This window comes from Camelus dromedarius, chromosome 7, assembly GCF_036321535.1.
Source record: "Camelus dromedarius isolate mCamDro1 chromosome 7, mCamDro1.pat, whole genome shotgun sequence".
NCBI classification, from domain to species: Eukaryota; Metazoa; Chordata; class Mammalia; order Artiodactyla; family Camelidae; genus Camelus; species Camelus dromedarius.
This window is the reverse complement of record NC_087442.1, coordinates 46830467-46851377: the sequence shown is the minus strand read 5'-3', so window position 1 is coordinate 46851377 and position 20911 is coordinate 46830467. Positions and strand designations below refer to the sequence as shown.

Here is a 20911-nt window from a genome sequence, read left to right as displayed (position 1 = left end):
ATTTCCAGTAGATATGACCAATTTCCTTGGCCAAAGCAGAATCCTCTTACATTTTAACAGTTATTCAATTCACTTCATGTAGAAATCTGAATTTAATGATAGCATATCTGTTACCCCAGTGATGTTATAGAGCAGGTATATGGTAGGCTTTCTCCTTAATCAGATTCCAAGTGCTGTTGTGATTATTCTCATTTCACAGATGACAAAACTGAGGCTGAGAGATGCTAAATAGCTTGCCCAGAATTACACAGGAAATCAGGGGAGGAGAGTCAAGCACCCAGGTATGACTCTTTATCTGCTCCAATATGCTATAAAAATTTGAATTGTTTAAAACACATTGAGCAGGAGTGAGACTGAGACACAGAAAACAGGAGTTTTACTGCAAACAGTCTAAGCAAGAATTGACTTCAATTTCCTACTAGGACTTCAGTCTCTTTGAAAATTAGAGACATAATAACATATTTATTTTTAAGCGCTGCTACACAGCCCCTCCCCACCAACTCTCAGCATGCCTCTCCATTCGCGGATTTATACAGAGCAGGTAATAAATGTTTGCTGCATGCAAGAAATGTATTACTTTTACCACCATCTGAATACAGGTGTGCTGATATTCTTGAAATTCACAGCACTCACACAACATACTAAATCTATAGTACGGAGGCCAAAATCAGAGGTAGTTGAAAAACTGCCATCTCCCCTATCAAATGTTCCACGCTCCGCACACTTGGCTGGAGGTGGCTCAAGCCACCCCTGGACACTGGGCTGCTTCCCTGCCACCTTACTGACTGCATGATTTATCCCTACCCTCAGGCACAGAGGATTCCATTTCAATTCTTATGCCTTTCTTTGCCTTGTAGTCCAGTGGACTCTTCAAACTTCCTTTCTTCCACTTCTTAATAGGTTTCTACCTATTAGGTATATTCTCTGGAGTCACATTTAATACATGTCCAGTCAATGGAAAAGTTATTCAACAGAGAAAAATGATGATGTCACCAGAGCAAAGTGTATCCTCTAATTAGAGCATAAACATTTGCTCCCCTGGGGACGGTAAAAAGGAGCTCACCAGTACTTGAGCCCAGTAGCCTGTCCGGTTGCCCTTCTTACGAGGAAATGTATCTAAAATAAACAAGTCTCCTTTTAATGCAAAGATGGCTTGTGCACAATCCAACTGAAATAACACCTCAATGAAACACAACTGAGTTAAACTTAGCAACAATTTTCTTCCAACATTCTTCTCAGGAGGCAGAAAGGCTTTCATTTTTCAAGTGCCCTTCAAGGATTGTGTTTCTGATGACAGGACAGGTTCAGATATGAGCAGCGATGATGTTCATTCATTAAAAACGATCCCAGCACACTCCACTACTCTTCCACGACAGTTTCGCTCACGAATTAAAAACTTAAAAGATTATCTCAGGGAGTAAGAGAAAAGTGATTTCTGAGCCTAACTATGTGCTGGTGGGAAGCTTCGTGCTTTGTGCCATCTAATTCCTTCTTACCCACAAGAGCCCCAGAAGCATGTGCCATTTGCTCCATTTCACAAAACGAGGAAACATGTGTCTGGAAGACACGATGCCACAGTAAGTGGCTAAGCAGAACCGAACCTGAGTCTCTTAACTGGCTTTTCAGAATTACAAAATTCTGCCTCAGGGACTGTAAACCAGAAAGCACAACAGGTCAACACTACATGGATACGCTTGTTAACTAAGGTTTTATAATAGATGAGGAATCTACATTTCAAAAATAACATTGACTACTACTTTCTGCTACTCATGTGATGCTCATTCTTTTTGTTGTTGTTGTTTCTGAATTGCCCACAACTCTATTGCCGAATCTTCCCACTGACATTACAGTGAAATTTTAAAACATTAGGAGAAACCACCAAGAATCCTTTAAAATCCTTCTGTTTGCAAATACAAGCAAAGACACCCAATAGTCCAATCAAAATCGATCAGTCAATGGCAAGGAGGTTGGGGGAGGGCAGAAAAGAAGATTTGAAAATTTTCCTTAACCTTCATCAAAAGCTATTCCTGCTAGAATTTAAAGAAGGTTTTAAAATTACACATTTGGGAAAAAAATAGGGCATCATTCCTACAATATTTCTAGTAAATGACCTTTTGTCAAGCTACATCAACTCACCAACCTTCAGCTTCTTTAACCATGACCCCACAGGGTGGGCGCGTGGAAGAAAGAATGGGTGTCAAGGGCTTTAATTAAGGGCAGCTACTTTATGCTGCAAAACATGCAATGGGATTTTTCTCTTGCATTTATTTTCATCTGTAAATGGGACCTTTTTTCTTAATTAGACCCATCTGTGCCTGAGGAAGAGTGGAAGATAAGGGGCAGAAAAACAAAGCCAGTGATATTTGTATTCTGACATTCAAGGTAGAATTTTGTAGCAAGACAATAGACTTGCAAAGGCAAAATCCATAGAGAATGTCCCCTTCCTTTGCACAAGAGCCAACTCTGAAAGTGTCAGATCTCAGCTCTCTCTCTCTCCTGAAATGGCTAAGCCACAGGTTTGTGCCTCTCAAGGTGGTCAGGAAGTCATGGGCTAGAAGAGCTCCAGGCTGCCCTCGTGTTGCTGCAAGGAGACTGCGGGGAGGAGCAGGGGAAAGAGGCAGAAAAGATGGAAGGTCAGAGCAGTGGGTCTGATTCCCCAAGCGGGTCTTGGGCTCTGCATCGGAGGTCGGTAGATGGTTGAGGGGACACTGAAGACAGGGCTGCTGGTTTACACACAGATGGGGCTATGACACATAGAGAAGACTGCTTTAAAGTCGACCCACAGCCCCACGCGGGAGCCGGCAAACTCACAGCGGATTCGCAGTGAGCACCGTAAGGTTGGGGCAGACAAGGGGCTGAGCATCTTTTTCTAAGTTGCTCTTCTTTCCCTGGCCGGGAAGTCTGCAAGGACTCAGAAGTTTCTTCATGCCCTGGAGAACAGACGCCTGCAATGGAGCTGGTCCTCACAAAGGGCCAGGGGCTGGATAGAGTACATAGCAGGGAAGCGGTGGGGTTACAGCTCCAGCAAGAGGCGATACGGGGCTGGATAGCCAGGAAGGTCCAGACACTGACTCAGCCAAATGGGCCCCTGACCGCCACTGCAAATCCCACAGGGCAGCAGCCATTGGCACAGGCACTTCTGCAGAGACCAGAGGAGGCCACAGGCACTGTGGGGCTCCAACGACCCTCACACGTCAAAAACTCAATGGTCTCAGAGCGGGGATTTAAACTAGGCCCAGGCAGGAGCAACATCCTGAACAAACCATTTATCACACACAAAAAAGGTTCAAATCAGAAACAGCTAAAATATTGCTCACTGCCAGTAGGTAGGACCAGAGCACAACTGTTGAAAATAAAGAACAAAGCATTTCCCATCTACAATTCAGTGTAGTGAATAATTCTGAGAATCTGTTACAATGCCATTTTTAAGTATAAGTGTACGTGCTCTAATGGCTCATAAAATAATCTCGTAAGATTATCAGTTAAGAAAACCAAGCCAAGATATATGTGGAAAGAAAAAAAGTTTTAAGAGAGCCCTGGCTATCAGCCCAAACTATTTTTCACAACCATGTCGAAGGCAGTGAGCCACATTTCCTCTCAAAGAAAAGTATATGTATTTTGACTTTTCATATAAAATTGATAAAACTACAGGTTATTTTATGTGTCTGACTTTTCTCTTGAAATACCAAGGTAATGAAAAACTACACTAAAATAGGTCTTAGGCTAAATTCTGTTAGAGGGGCCTGGACCACTGATATAAATGTAATCTTTTGATGAAACTGTCCACTTGGTTGTAAGACTAACCCTGAAATTAGTTGATTCATGTAGGCCTAACATTACCAGCAACATGAAGCAGGTTCAATAATTTGGATTTCGGTCCAAATGATAAGCGTGAATTCCACACCCACAGTTAGTTTCAGTGATGACTTGGAGAGGGCTGGAGGGTCTGAGGTGCCCAGACTCGAAGCCTACAGCCTAGGTGTGCTGCTCGAACACCATAAGACCAGATGATGGAGTCTGCTCCTTCCCAGACCAGACAAGGTAGACACTCCCCAGGGGCCTCAATCTCTGGGACAATGCCCTCCCCACCCACCTCCACTGTCAACAAAAGGGGTTCTCAGCCAGGGCCTACGGACAATCTCCAATCTTTCCTAATGTCCCCCCTTGCCCTCAAAGTTGGAAATCTGTTTTCTTACTAATATGTGATAAATTAGGGTTGGCTCTGTAAGGCCTCCCCTCAGACAGAGGAAAAGAACCTTTGCTTAGCTCTACCTTCAAAACTATGATATAGAATGGGCCTTTTAAAACACATGAAAACAAAACTAAAAATCAAAATGAAATAAATTGGAACATAAAAAACTAAGATAGTAGTTGTATCTCTCATGGTTTTCTCTCTGTTGCAGTTAGAGTGGAGGAAAATGGGCAGCATTTCTGAAAACTTCCATCTGTTCCTAAGGGTACAAAGATAACTTCAATTTCAAATTTCTCATAGTCATTTTTCTACCAGAAAACAATACCATGAGAAGATGTAAATTTCCTCCATTGATTTTAATGTCTTAAAGTGAATGCTTCGTTTTTATTAAACATTTGCATTTTTAATAGATAGAAGTTAGTCCCTTTTTGGCAAAAGAAGAACCAGACAATCCCCTCAGTTCTGCTGACTTGGGATCTGCCCATAACTTATAAAGACATGGCTTTGGTTCAGTTGCATTTATTTAAAACAAAGGTTAAACTCACTTCCCCCTTAAACCAGTGCAAACCACCACCCCTCAAAGTCTTCCTTATAAGTTTAGTATAGAAAATTCAGTGAGAATGTTTGCTTATTCCTGAGTCTGCCTACCAAATAAAGCTTGGTAATAATTCTCTTCACTTGCAAAGGTTTTATTGCTAATGCCATGAGAGCTTTTAATTCTGTTCCCGTTCTCATGACAAAATTTCACTCAGGTCGAGAAATACTGAAAAGTTGGGCAGCTGTCCAACAAATGAGTTAGTAGTAAAAGTATAAATAACATTTTGATTCCCTCTATCGTACTTGGTTCATTAGACCAACACCCTTCATAAAACACCAGCTCACTCTCTGAGACTGCAGATCACACAGACTTTGTAATGTGTCTGTCAAAGCATGGCATCTAAATCACCCGGGAGAGAAGGCTGGTTAAAAATTCAGATACCAGGGCCTCCATCCAAACTTAATTGGAGTGGGAGTGGGTGGCGGCAGGGCAGGAATTAGCACTACTGTTAACAAGTGCTGCAGGCCACTGCTAGGGGAGTACCAAACCAGATAATGGTAACGTGGACTTTAATAAAAGAGAAACGAGTTTGAACTCAAAAAAAAATTTTTAATTTGAGGACCCCTGCTTTAGAAAAACAAAATTTTTAGTTAAGGAGGAATTTTGATGCAGCTGTTTAGAAAGAAACACATAGGGTTTTGTTGTTGTTTTTTTTTAAGTTATCTATCTATCTCTGCTTCCTCATCTCCAACCAAAAAGACTTAGGTCCAAATGTATTGCCGAAGCTTAAGCTGTACCTTGTAAGCCTCCACTGACTCCAGGGTCAAAATTTCTGTCACCAATCTCATTCCAAAAACAGATCTCAATCACATCAGTAGTATTAAAATGCAGGATTTTTATAACCTATCTGCAAATTGCAAATAGTGAGAACCACAATTTATCTAGCCACTCACAAAGACAATGTCTGGTTTAGAAATTCTCAAATGTTAAGTATTGATGTGTTGTATAAATGGAAACAATAGTACATGAAGTAAATCTCACTTTTATCGCAACAGCATCTCTTTTTCTGGCAGAATTCAGCTGAATCAAATTGGGTGCTCTGCATTATGCACATCATTTAACTTATATTCACATGCACTGTGCCCATGTCATTTTCAGTTTTACCGAGGACTGCTCCATTTTCATGGCTGTTTACACAACCAGACTTTTAATGTGATGAATGATGGACAATAGCTGGGTCATGTGGCCGAGACAAAGATCTCCCTTGATAGCTTACTTGTCAACACAAATGACAGCAGAAAATGTTCCGAGTGGGAGGAGAAAGAGGGCCTTCTGTAGATCTTCACCAAGGAAAATGTCAAAAAATGAGAAAAAAGCTTGGAAAACAAATTAAATTACCAGCCATTATTATTCGTACATTCTTATTGAATAGACATCAACGTATACCAAGAGAAGTAATGTTGCCTAGTACCTAGTACTTAGGACACGAGCTGCAGGCCCAGCATGGCTCCCCCAGCATCAACCAAGCCCAACCTCTTCCTTTCATAAAAAAGAGAAACTGAGGCTGAGGGAAGCCTGCGACTGTCAGAGCCAACACTGGCCAGTGTAAGAGTCCAATTTCCTGACTACATGCTCCGGATTGCTGGGTTTTGGTAGCAGACTGTTTACCAGACTACAGAATTTCATAATTTCATAAAAATAGCATATAGCAAGGATTCTTCTTAAGGAATATTTTAGTTCATAAGAGATAACTTTAGCTATGAATACAGCTTTCCATTTAATTATCTAATTGTCTTTTTCTTTTACTATTTCCTTAACTAGTCTAATACTTAATATCTTAATACATCTATAAACTGCTTTTATTTTGTACCTTAGGGGTATACAGAAAAGCAGTTACAGTATTACAAATTGCAAAAATGGATTATAGGTCAACCCCCTTTCCTGCCCTCATCCAGGCTCCACCCCGACAAATGTAAACTATCATTCAAACACACAGAATTAGTCAGATGCAGGACTTTAAGTGGATGCACATCCTTTTGGGGCACTTTGTAATGAGCATACTAGCCTCTGGGGCTGGCCTCTGGATGCAGGATGGGATATATCATATGTTCCTCTGGGAAGCAGCTTCCAAACCCCAGAAGACCAGGAACAAAGGAGCTGGCAGGCTTGGGAGAAGCTACCCAGTCAACAGTGTATTAAAGACACCCATCAGTTGCTGCCATCAGCTAATTAGTTCAACTAACGCAAAACCTAAATCATTAAAGAAAGTGGCCCTGACGGCACTGTTGGGCTCGGACTTGATGTCACTAACTCAGCAGGGTGGGAACAGAGTGGTTCCATAGAAAACAAAAAGCTGTCCACACTGGGGAACTGGAATGGGCTGGGACTTAATGTTTTCTGCAAGTCGAGCCCTGTCAGGAAGTTTCGCACAGGGAGACCCCTGTGTTTATGCTTTGAAATTTAAGTCAATTTAAATATAAATTGCTCTCCTTCTTTTTGTCATTATGAGAAAGAAAGAAAATGTGGGTTTCAGATCTCTGGTGTGCAAATGGTCATTAACTTCCATTTGACCTTGGGTGTAGAACTAATATTGAATTTATGCACAGGATACACTCATTACACTCATCTAGTTTCCTCACAGAAAATATGTTCCCAGGAGCTGCAATGTTAGAAGCCTTTTTTTCAGCACTCAAATAGAAAACCTGAGTCTCCCTTTCATACCTCCCTCCTGCCTTGCACCCACCTCTCTGCTCCAAATCTCAGGAAACTGCTTCCCAAGGGTTGGCCACACTTATAAAACACAGGCAGTAAGGCAATAACATATTGTGATGACATAACTGAATATGCTATACATGAATGCTATGTATGCTGTAACTGAATGATGTAAAATCACTGTCCTGGACCACATGAGACTAGGGAGCATCAGTGCTCAGTTCTGCTTCCCAGTATCTGATTCCCTAAAACAGGCACAAGCTCCCATTTAGAGCGATAAATACCCTTGTCTACGGAGCCTTATAAACATTACATACCGCCACTGATGCACCCCTGCAGTGCGTTTTTTAAAACAAAAGCCTCTAAACCTTGCATTCTTGAATACACTCTGCTGTGGTTGTCATCATCACTCACCTCCTTGGCAAATCTGTTCCATTTACTCTCTTAATGGACATGACCACGTGAAAGGATGCCTTGCTTTCTGATTTCCTAAATTCTAAGCAATCCTCAGGGTTAAGGAGTCCAACTCCCTGTACTTGTTACTCTTCAGACCTCTTGCTGTTCAGGAGAAATCAGGGCAAAGGGCTATTTTCTTTTATTGTATGTCACTGAATGGTTATTTATCATTTCGACTTAATAGCTCTAATTACAAAAGACAGTGTCATAGGATTTTTTTTTTTAAAAGGCAATTTTCCTGGTATCCCAGTGGGAGAGTTAAGAAAAATTCACAAAGCATCTGCTTCGTGCATTTTTAATTGTTCCTGGGTTTTACCGATGCTATTATTTTCCTGATTGTACGATTTTTACATTTTCAAATGTCCTTTAACTTTGCACTGCGTTGAAAATTATGGTACCAAAACTCTTTTTATGGTTCTGTGCCCTTTAAAAAAAATAAAAGGAAGATACAACTGGCCACGGAACTGATCGCTGTTCAATAAGAACATGCACTGGTGGAGATGGGATGTGAATGTACAAAATCTGCCAGCAAGCAGGGACAGAAGAACAGTCTCTGGAAATGTCAGAACAAGGCATTATCACAGCACCAGAGAAGAGGAGAGATTTTACAAACTTCAACAATCAGCGTGGTGTTAGGAGAAGCTTGCTCTTCTCCGGAAAACATCCTAGGATCATCAATCACTCGGGAAGACCAGAATGTGGTGTTGATTATTTTAGGGGAAAACACATGCTACTTCTTTCCTCTTGGTTGACAAATGCTAAATAGCATGGTCAGTGGGGAAACAAGACAATCAGTGTGGGTCTGTGCTGACCACAAATGGGAGTGGTGGCCGCTGGCCAGAACACAGCATCCAGGAGGTGGCAAAGGAGAAGAAAAAGACAAAACACAAACTGTGTGGAAATATCACTTCTGAGGGAACAAGGCTCACCCTTTGAAGACAGGCTAGGAAAGAGTTGGGAAATTTTAAGTGGTTGAAAATACCACTAAAAATTAAGCATAATATCTTAATTACTTCAAATACAGCCAACAGGCTTCTGCCATCATGAACGAGTATTTTTTAGCTTGAACATTCATTGTTAGAGCACTCAGAGATTAGATGAAAAAAACATTCAAGAGGAGATTACCACAGCTTTTAGTTTAAAGAGCATTTAAATTTTTCAATAACAAGTTAATCACAGGAAAGCAGAAAGGTAGGAGGAGTTTGAGATAATCTGAGCAATAAATGTACCAGCATTTAAGTCTTAGTTGGCCCTTAATTTTATTATTTCTGTCTACTCTAAAATCTCATTTTTCATGTGTGCATTCTCCTATATATGAGCAATGTGTTCACAAAAGGATAAAAGTCAAACACTGTGCTACCTTAAAAAGGAATCTGTCAACTAAAAATAAAAAGTAAAAAGTTAGAGGACCATAATAGCTGGAGCAATTCCATAGGCTTAAAGGTTATTTTTTTCTTCTAAATGTGCAAAAGGAAAAGCTTTTCTCTACTGTTGAAAATAATCAGTCAATCTGTTTTATTTCTCATGACAAAGTGACAGGAATGTCTTTCCTTTGGAAAGCTTCTGCCCTAAAGGAGAATATGTCTCTCCAATTGTGTCAGACCTCAAACCTCACTGCAGAGCTTCCTGTCAGCACCGACTTGCCCCAGTCTCACAGACACATACTTAAGAAGGGGGCCTAAAACTGCTAGAGTTCATATAACCTGTTATTGGTGACCAGTGACTGTTACCAACAGTAGATCTTCTAAAGCTGGGAATTAGCCAGGCTCCCAGGGTGATAAAAGGCCCTCAGATTGTCTGATGGGTCCACCATGATAACCAGATCCGGGGCTTGCCTGCTTGAATGTTTTACACAAACACACACACACACACACACACACACACACAGTTCAATGTATGGCAAACAGTAGTAACCAGGTTGTTGAGATCACATACCCATTCAAAAGCCTATTTAAGTTTCAGTACAGGATTCAAAGATGATAAAACAACCAAGAGGATCTCTAAGGCTAGGAGAAATAATTTTATTCGAATGTAAAATGCCTTCCCTCTCATCCTTTCTGGCCTATCAAAACTAATAGTGGCTATAAAAAACGAAAACTAAATGCAATAGGTGAAATCATTTCATACAATTTTATGTTACACACACACACATATTAATACCCCCAAAGAAATAATAAAATATCTCAGTAGAAAAATAACATTTTAACCTGAATCCCTGGCTGATTTGTTTTAGAAAGAGGAAAAAATGCTGTTATTCTACTACTTGAAAAGTTTATGAGTTTTTACTCTATTCTTTCCCATTTCCAGGAATAATAATTCAAAAATGGGAATGCCATTTCTCAAACCACACCTTTACTCCCCATAATCCAGAAAAATCCTAACAAGGGAAGGGGCACAGTGTAGTTGGGGAAACCAGAGAATGGGTGTTGGGAAATCTGGGTTTGCATTCTGGTGGCAGACTTCTAGCCTGTGTGCTCTAGGGCACAACACCTCCTCTCTAAATCGTGAGACTGGGACAATACAAACAGTTCCTCCTGCGGTGAACACGTGGTGCTGGTGCTCCCCCAGCAGCTGTTCCCTCTTCCGTTGGTTTTCTCAGGGGAGCACACCTGCCCCAGGCTCAGTGCGAGGGTCTCATGGGGGGCTGACGGGACCACTCTATCCTCCCCTCCACCCATGCTTCCACTGCTCCAGAGATGCGCCATTCAGCCTTCTGGGGGGGTCCCCCTGTTGGATCTACCAAGAAATAAGTTCTCTCCTTCTGCTGAGACTGATTAATTTCATAGATTTCCGGAGCCAAGAAACTCCCTTTGTGATTTTCAGTTTGTTTTTCTCTCACTTGTACCTAAAAGAGTCCTGAATAAAATATCCTCAAGGTTGTGACTCCATTAAAGATAGTGAAGGAAATTAATGAAAATATTCATTGTTATAATTAAATACTGGAGCTGGGGGGAATCTCTGAGGTTACCTGATTCTACACCAACCCCCTCATGACACAAATGGGAATCACTTTACTAAAGTCACAAAGGCATTTAATAGCATAAACAGAGCCTTTCTTTTCCAAACATCAACATCCTAGATACTCAGTTTTAAAACATTTAAGTAGGTATGGGCTCAGCAGAGAGTGAAATATAAAAACTGCCAAGGAGGTTTACCAATAATGAGATTTCTGCCTTTCCAGAAATAGAAGTCCATCATGGCACAAATTTCATATGATCTAAAGATAATGAGAACTAAATGTGCTTTGGCTGTGGATTCCCTTGAAAAGGGGAAGAAACATATCTCCCAAGGCTCTAATTGGGTAAAAATTTACAGTAGAAGAAGCAGTCCAACAAAAAAGGAAGAAATGCAAGGATATCCGTGCTAATTTGTTAAGATCTTGTGAAGCCTTAAAGATGCTATTCACGTCCACTAAGGTTAGCATTTAGAGGTGAAAACTGTTTAAAGGCACATCCTAATGGCCTCTTAGAAAATTACAACAAAATTGATTTTTTCCTAAACTAGAGCCTTGAATCATTTATATAATGTATTGATTGGCAGTTACTTTTATTTCTGTTTGTATGGTGAGCTGAAGCCAAAAATTTTCTTTACACTAATTCTCGTTTTAATAACCCTTCGCAGTGAGACATAAATCTGGCATGACCACCTGAGCCCTAATTAACAGTTTTACTGCAAGACATAAGATATTAGGGTCATCAATTCCTTCTTTCAAGTTCCAGGTGTGCCAACCATCATTTTAATACTTTTTTCATTAGAATTATTTCTTTTTCTTCCTTTTTTAAAAAAAAGACTCAGTTTTTAAAAACAATACACAGAAATTACCATTCTGCAGCTAAAATTCTATTTAATTAAGGCTGTGCTTAATAGTTCTTCATTTTTTTATCGCCTCCTAACTACACAGTCATACAGTTTCCTTTTTCAGACAGCCACTGACTTATTAATGTCTTTTTTTTTTAATTTATGAGACATACATTGTGATTTAAGAACAGCAGAAACCATATTTGTTCTTGCTCACTCATTGTATCCTCACGGCTTACAGTGTAGCTGGTATACAGTTGGTGCTCAATTAGAATTTGGTAACGGAATGAATGAAGACAATACCTATGACTTAGGCTCTCGTCTACCTTTGCCACTGTTACTTTTCATCCACTCTCAATGCCAACTCAAGCAGCGGTAATGTAGGGTGAACCAGGTCTCTACATTTCTATATTTGGATTCTTCAAATATTATAATATCACCTTGTTGGTTATGTTTGCCCCTAGATTGTTTCCCAAATTTGTTGTGGTTTGAAGGATGTGGGACAGAAAGGTCTTTGTTTTTCCCTAAAACAGTCTTCTTCACTTATATTACTTTTCTAATCAGAAAACACCCTCTGTTTTGTCAGGGACAAAATGAGAATGCCAACTATCACTGATCTTTTTCAATTTATATTGCAGGACCCTAGCTATTGTGAAAGTATGAGAGAGAAAAAAAAGAAGTTAAATGGATTAGTAAGACAGAAACAAAACAGCCACAACTGACAGATGCTATATCTGCCCACATAGAAAATGCAGGGTAATTTTAAAACGAGCTATTGATATTCATTTGAGTTCAACACTTTTGCTAGACACAGAGTCAAGAAACTCATTCAGCAAAAAATAACCAATTAGAAAAGATAATAATAGACACAGATCTCAACAAACTGATTCTAATGTACATATGGGGTGGGAAAAGACCTAGAATAGTCCACACAATGTTGAAGGTGAGAAACAAAGCTGGAGGACTGACTCTACCCAACATCAGGACTCACTACAAAGCTATAGTAATCTGGACTCTGTGGTATTGGTGACAGAAAAACAAGTAGATCAATGGAACCCAATTAGAGAGCCCAGAAATAATCCCACGGAAATACAGCCAAGTGATCTCTGACAAAGGAGCAAAGACAATAAAACGGAACAGAGATAGTCAAGTCAACTTCACACCAACCTTTTACTTTGCACAAGCTAACCTGTGTGGGTCTTGCTTATGCTTCCTCATTTCCCTTCACCTCCAGAAATTCGAACTTCTTAGCCTGACAAAAAACTACTTTTCATCTTGTTCATGTGGCTCCAGTCACACTCACCTCCTTGCTGCTCTTCAAACACACTTTGCACACCTCTGCCCAAATGTTCTTGACTGGACATCCACAGGGCTTACCCCCTCACTGATCTCAAGTCTTTGCTCAAATGTGTGCTCTCAGGGGCCTTCTCATCCCACTCTGTGTAAATTAGCAACCCCCTTCTCCAGCCCATCTGTATCCCCTTGCTCTGTTTTTCTCCAGCAATGACATACTGTCAGTTTCCAGAACCAGCACCAGCTCTAGCACAATCTATTTCTAAGATCTGCCTTCTACAACCTTTATACTGATGTTCTCCCTCCATCTTTGCCTCCACCTGCGCAAATCTCCATCAGCTAATGCTGTTCTCTGAGGAGCCCTACTCACACTGCCTGGTCACTATTCAATACCCTGTGGGTTAAGATCGCTGTTCCCTGCATCCTCCTCTCCACACTTACAGCATCTAGTCTCTTTGTCCTCAACATCAGCCAAATCAACAAAAATACGGTATAAATGTAACAAGCTAATTCATACTAAGGTGTGTTGGATTCCAAAAGTAACTGAGAGAAAAGCAAGTGTCTAGAGTTTCTAGCTAGAAAAGGAAAGATGTAAAATGTGTGATTTCTGTTCTTAGGACATTTCCATTCCATTTATTTCTTCAAACTTTGGCAACTGTTTGATTGTGTCAGAGTGTTGCACCTGAAAAGTCTTACTCTAGTTTGACATTATCCAAGAAGTATTTGTCATTCTACTTAGCACTGACTTCCTGCCTCTGAACAGCACAGGATGCCTCCTCCTAATACTCCTCTGTTCAAAGCAAGTTCTTTCTACCTCACTGAGTCTCTATTTCATATTGAATTCCAGCAGAGCATGGCCTTCTCTCTTCAAAATGTATTCAAAAGCTCCGTTTTCCTTCCTACATATCACAACCACAGATTGCTTCTGACAGGTATTAGGAATGAGAGCCATACAATCAGCCCTACAAAAAAATGCCTGCTGTTATATGTTATTAGACAATTAATTATTTTAGAAGAAACTACTTTGAGATGAAAAATATAACTTAAAAAAAGACCATATTTATGTTATTTATTTCACTCTGAATTGATAGCTAATGCAATGTGGTTTGCTTTCTTTTGTTGGGTTCCTAGACTTTTTCCATGCTTGCAGTGGACTACAACCATATTTTTAATTCTTAATTTCATTTTCCTTGAAGTATGAAATATAGCAAGACAGTGACATTTTAAAGAACTATTTATATATCCTGTGCTATTTTGATGGTAGAATAAATGCTTTTTAAAACAAATGGAGGTACCTTTCTGCATTCTACACCAAAGCTTCCTGAGAGACATTCAACTGCTCACAACCACATGAAATGTGAAATATTCCCAAAGAATTAGAACCTTCCTCCAGCCCCATGAAAGACTACTCACCAGACTTCCTCGCTTTCAAAGCAATAACTGCTGCTAGTTCTCTCTGCACCTAATAAAATATTAGGGGGAAAATCAAATTAGAATAAGAAAAATGCAGCTATCAAAAGCAGTACTTTGTTTTTAGATATGCAACCAAAGTTAAGCGCTATTGCAGTAAGAGCTGAGTTTCCTGCCATGAACCTCTGCATAGGAATTTTAGACCCCAAATCTGGAAGAATCTGATCGACTTACGTTAGAAAATTAGGCAGTTGCCAGAATGGATATACTGGAAAACACTGGTACATATACCGTGATGATGGGCAGGACCTCAAAATTACTATGTAACATACAAAAATAATGCAAATAAATTATTAGAACAGGCATAATACTGAGGCATAGATATTAAATATTCCTTAACCCTCAAAGATTCTAATTTATACAGAAATTCTAGAAAAATTGAGGTAGGTGATGCTAGTTTAATTGGACCTCTGTCCAAATACAATGAACATTCACTTGAGGCCTGACAAGTTTACAGCAACTATTTTGGACAATATGCTGCATAAAACCAAGTGCTATCAACACACAGGCAGGTAAAATGGGAATAGACAAGACGACCTTCAAAATCCTGAAATTCCACTTATTTGTCCAGATTTTTGCTTGCTCACTCTCTCTCTCTTTCCCAACACACACTCCGAATGTTTAAATCCTTTCTCAAAAACATTCTCAAAGAGACAAAAGACAGATACCAAAAGAGATAACCACAGTCACTTTAAAGATAACATGGGGGGAGGGGGAGACAAGAGAGATAACATGAGGCTTATCTTTGGGAAATCTATGTTTGGTGGCAACCACAGTTGCGTGGTAAGCTCATTCCTCTTCAGGAAACTTTAAAGCTTAGGGGAGAGAAAGTGTGTGTGTATGTGTGTTTGGAGTGGTGGTGGTAGTGAATTTGGAAGGGTCCTGCAGCTTAATATATTATACTAATTACATTTTAAAGGGAGAGCATGAAAGTTCAAGGTTAAAGAAGCTTTGCTATTGAAATTAATATAATTTACATTCATTTACTTGAAGGCAAAAGTAGCCCAGGGAGACACTAGGACTGTGCTTAGGACCTATTTCACAATGGTCAGGGTATCGTCACCCCTGAAAAAGGCAGCCTCCCCCCATACTGCTTTATTGCCCTGCTTTCCCTAGCGGGCCATTCAAAAGGGTATACTCCTGATTTAGCTGATTCTCTGATACCTTACGACTTTCTAGGACAATTATACTGTAATGAGAAAGTAATCAGTCCCTCTCTAACCGTGGGAATCTGAGATCTGAAAATGCTCACGGGTAGAAAAATTTAGTTAAAGAGCTTATTGGGAAAAAGAGAGCTAGAGGAGATAGAAGTGATGATTAATCAGAGTAAAATCCTCATAAAACTTTGTGTGTAGTAATAAAACAGCAACAAAATAAAATATAAATTAGTGCATAATTTATTTGAAATTGTTTATAAGTTTTATCGTAGTACCACCATCTCTTTTCAGGAGTCTCCTTGGTCACAGTGTTACAAATATTTAGAGGTGGACAAAGATGCAGATTATAAACACTCACTGGGACCCTGTTAATGCCTTTTCAATTTTATGTGCTCCCTCGGAAGACTCCACTGCGGTTCAGACAGGAAGAAAGCAGAGATGGAAAACGATGCATAAGGTGGATCACTTAATTTGCTTACAGGGGACCAAAAACTGTCTTCTCCACTCTCCTCTTTTCAGTTCTCCACACCTGAAATTCTCTTCATGAGCTCTTCAGTCTTTCCTCCTCAAATTAAAAACAGGCTCAAAATAGAAATAGCTCAGAAAAGGAAAGTGTCCTATTCCCAACACTGTATAAAACTACATCTTTACAAAGATTTGGTGGAGAAAGAAAGGGAGAGAAGGGATGAGCAAGAAACCAACAGAGCATTTTTGGGGAGCCAAGAAGATGAGGGATGGGCAGTGAGGAAGACAAGAACTTCAAAGTTAAATTTAGAAGGAACCTAAGCTTTTTCTGTTTTTTTCCTCTTTTCTTTCTTTTTCACGTACAGTACACGAGATTACTCTACTGTACTACACTACATCCCTTGAACATCTGCAGTCAGGGAGGGTGGACAGGTTATATAATGGGGTGGGGTACAGAATAGCTTCCATGTCTCTGCCCCAGGAGGGAAAAGGTTTTTGACAAAAACCCCAAGGGTAGTCAAAACACAAAGGGGAAAGCACTTATCAAGCAAAACACAAACTGGGTAAGATCCCATTGTAGGCTTCTATAGCATCTTCCCAGCACTTTTTTCCCCCAACATGCTAGCAATCATTTAACTCATCATTTTCAATTGTGAATAACGCCTGTGTTCTGGACAGAAGCTCCATTGAGGTGGCCGTCTTTTCATCACATTATCCAGCCATCAACACTCATTCACTGACCCACAGGAGGCAGATGCAGAGGCAACCTTCAGAGAATATAGACAGAACCCAGGGGAGAGAAAAAGCTGCCGGAGGGAGGAGAGTGAAAATCCAAAGAGAAGGTATTTCCCCGCTAATAAGCGACTCCCAGCAGAAATCTTCAGAACATATCAGAACTTAAAGCATCCCTTAGCAAATAATTGTTAGGTTTATACTGTAAACTAAAACTCTGAAAAACTGCAGAAACAGAGACTAGAATGTTCTTTAAGCACTAATAAGGGACCTGTTGGCACTGATAAGGAAATATAACACTCAGGCACCAGTCAAGTCTTCAGATGTCTGAAATCCTGGCCCACATTTTGGTATCAACTTCCTGTGGACCCTGAGCAAAACCCATCTAGCTAAGATGCTCCTGAATTCTTAACAGTCGAGAACCATTTAAGGTAATAAATGTATTGTTTCAAACCATTAAGTTTGGAGGTAGTTTGTTTTGCTGAAAAGTCTTTTACAGATGATTATTTTCCTACTCTATCTGTGTTGCTGGTTAACGTAAGTTTCTCTCACCATGACAAAAATGGAACCCTCTTCTCAAAGCAGGCTCAAAAAACGTATACAGAAGGAGCCAAGAGCCATGTTCTGATATTTGCCATTATTTGTATTTAATGCGGGTGCTAAACCACTGCCTGGGTAATCAGAAGAGACGCATTGTTATGAACCTGACAGGAAGTACATTATCACATTGGCCTTCCCTTTTACAAGCCTTCCCTCCAATGATCTGAAACCCCTGAAACAAGGTGTATTCCAGGATTCACTGTTTTAGACAGTTCAGAAAGGCACCCTATCTATATCATACCCTAGTGAGGTCTAGGGCAGTAACTTGTAATCAGAAATCAGACACATTAATACTTCTGCAATGAAATGTATAATCATTCATATCAAATGAGATAAAGACAGACCAGGAAAAGCCTCAGGATTTCCCACTAAATATGTTCAGTTTAGGTTAGATTTTGTCACCAGGTTAAGTTATGAAAAACTTCTGTTTCTCAGAGCTTTTGTATTTCAGAGCTGTGAATATCGGATTGTAAACCTCTACCAATTTTACGCTAAAAGTTTCTCTCCATCTTTTTCTCATGCTTCCTCTTATCAAATAGCTATGCAGCCACTATGTTTTGTCTACTAAGAAATGCTTTCTTTGTACAGCTTGGATTTTCATCTATTTTGAACCTGACTGTACACTAGAACCACCCGGGCAGCTTTAAAAGAAAAAAAACTACTGCCACTCAGGCCCCAGCTAAATCAGAATCTCCGGGGGGAGAGGTCCAGCCATCAGTATTTGCTGCTGTTGTTTCAAAGTTCCCTAAGCGATTCTATTGTATCCAGGGCTGAGAATCACTGCTCTATTTAATAAGACATCGTAGTATTCCCAAGGCTCAACCTTGTAATCTTGTAATCATTTCAACTCACAATCCATCTTTACTTTTTGCTTTGTTCTCCTCCAGTTTAATTTCTTTGTAAAGTAACATGGCCTTCACTGTGTTTTAGGCATTAAAACTATGCTATAATCCAATCAAATGATAAGATTCAGTTATCACATCAGCAGTTTGACAGACACGATCTACTCAAGCACAAGGAAAATTGAAAGGGAGCTTTTTAAGAAGCTTAAACTTAAAAACATAGTTTGCTCAATATAAAAAGAACTATACAATGCAAAACATGTCTGTAGCTTAGGGTATATTTGCTCTTTTGACTATCTAAATAGAGGGTAATTAAGAGACTGATAAAACATATCTCAAATTTTTCCCTCTCCCCTGGGTACCCACCAGAAATTTTGAAATGTATTAAAACATTAAAATGTTTTGGCTTTCTTTCTTCAATAACCAGCAGGGTTGTGCACAAAACAGCCCTGAAATTCAACAAGAATCAGAGCCAGTCTTATTTCCAGCATTCTGTATTTTTTCTCTGACACTTTAATAGTGCCTTTGGCCTCATACTCTGAACATTCACCAAGCTGTTTTGCATCAACGAGGCAACAGAAAGTGCTAAATGCAAACCCTGTGTGCCAGGGATCACGTCTGTGGGACAGATTAACTGAGAAGACATGGCAGGCTTCCTGGAGGAAGAGGCCCTTGAAAACCAAGTGTGAAGCTAGACATGAAATTAAAGTCATTTGGGGAGGATCAACCAATAGTGGCAAACTCTCAGCTAACCAAGAGGTCATCCTTACAAACCAGTTTTAAATAGAATCATGAATTCAGATTTCCTACAGGTTTTTAGTAAATCTACTAATGTTAGAAACACTTAAATTTTGATATCAGTAGAAATGTTTTTAAAACAAAAAACCCATTTCTCAATTTCATAAATTAAATGTAAGAAGAAACATAATCCAATACTCTTCCCTGTTTTATTCCCAAACATACTCGCTTTTAAACCACTGTAAGATCTTAAGCTAGTATGAACTTTTAAGAATTCTAGAAAAATAAATACATATGCTTCTTAAAGTCAGTAGCATACTTTTAGACAAGATACATACTGAGCAGTGATGCTGGCTGGACTTCTGCCCTATGAAGAAATACCTATGGACTAAGTAACAATTTTCTTTGTTCCTCAGAGGCCTGTCTTCCTATTTCCAAGTTCACTGTTTTGTTCTCAAGAGATAAAATTGCCACAAGTCTGACACATGGATAATATTGTGATTACCTGTTAATGTCAACCAATAATTTGAAAATTTACAAAGTTACTTACCTGTCTAGACCCTACTGTTGTCCACCTAATAGTTTATTTAACAAATAGTTAGTTGTCTTCCCAGTAATTGCTCTCACCACATCAAAGATGCATTTGCTAAGCATGTGGGGATGATTAAATAAGCTTATGCTCACTCATCTATTTCAAGGCTATTAGGGGTATTTTAAAAATCTCATATAGACTTTGTTGAATACATACAAATATGCCTATTAATTTTATTATAACTTAGATAATAGCTGACCATTCAAAGACTAATACATATATAGAAGTGGCCTGAACTACAAGATAAAGTGGAATAAAATCCTACACTTAGGTTTTTAATGTCTGTTATTTAAGTCTGTTACACATGTATAATCTACTATTATAGAGGTCCACACTAAAAAGATGTGATTATTTTTAGCTGATTATTGTAAGTATGGTATAAGTTAATAATGAAAATGAAGTTAGAATGCATAACAATGTTTTTAGGAATATCACTAGAATAACATTCAGGTCACCAAAAAATGATGGACTCCAGTGAGATCAACATCTGATTTATATCCGGTTTGAAGTACCATTTGTTTTGGTTCATGAAGAATCAAGAGTATCCACAAGAGGACCACCAGAGGGTAGTCACCTCCCTGCAGTAAATGCAATGGATGGAGCAGTCTTCATTTACCTCATCTCTGCAGGGCTTGGCATGTTACCCATTCTCTTCTTCTTAACCACTGGGATTCCATGACACCATATGCTCCAGGCTTTTCCCTTTTCTCTCTGGCTGCTACTTCTCTTCTCCCAAGGCTCCCCTTTCCTCTACCTTTAAGTTTTGATGATCCTCAGTAATCTATCCTCAGCCCTCTAGACCTTCCTCTCTTTCTGTTCATACTCTCTGGGCAATCTCATTTACTTACAGGGCTTCAATTACATCTGTATCTTCAGGGCCCTAAAGCCCCCTATCCATCCATCTCCAGGACCTATATGTCCCACTAGTAGCTCAAACTCAACATTTCCAAAAAGTAAAGTCACTATCTTCCCATCTCTCTCCACCCCATAACTCTGCTCCTTGTCCCATCTACCCAGTCAGAGAATGGTACCACCATGTACCCGAGGTCTCAAGCCAAAAAGTGGGGTATCCTTGACTTAGCTCACTCACCATCTTCTCCCAACTCAGACTGCTGTCTCAAATTTCTCTCTCTTTATACTACATCATTCTTTAACCAACAAAAAAATACACATCTTAAGATATCCCAACTCTTGCTAAAAAAAACTCTGCAGACTTTCCACGACACCATAACAGAGTACAATGTCTAATATTGCCCACAAAGTGCTCTTTTCATCTGGTCTTTGGTATCATCTATTTCCATATCTCATCTTAAAATCCATGTTTAA

The 20911-nt window shown here is 39.6% G+C and overlaps 1 protein-coding gene across 4 annotated transcripts in view; it reads right to left on the bottom strand.

The window, feature by feature from the left end:
* The window catches only part of RAPGEF5 (Rap guanine nucleotide exchange factor 5), a 241542-nt gene that overhangs the window by 127980 nt on the left and 92651 nt on the right, over nucleotides 1-20911 (bottom strand). For all 4 annotated transcript variants that reach the window (XM_031455033.2, XM_064487511.1, XM_064487513.1 and 1 more), the window contains exon 7: nucleotides 14403-14451. In XM_031455033.2, coding sequence (XP_031310893.1) covers nucleotides 14403-14451 — 49 coding nt within the window. The remainder of the gene's footprint in view (nucleotides 1-14402; nucleotides 14452-20911) is intronic.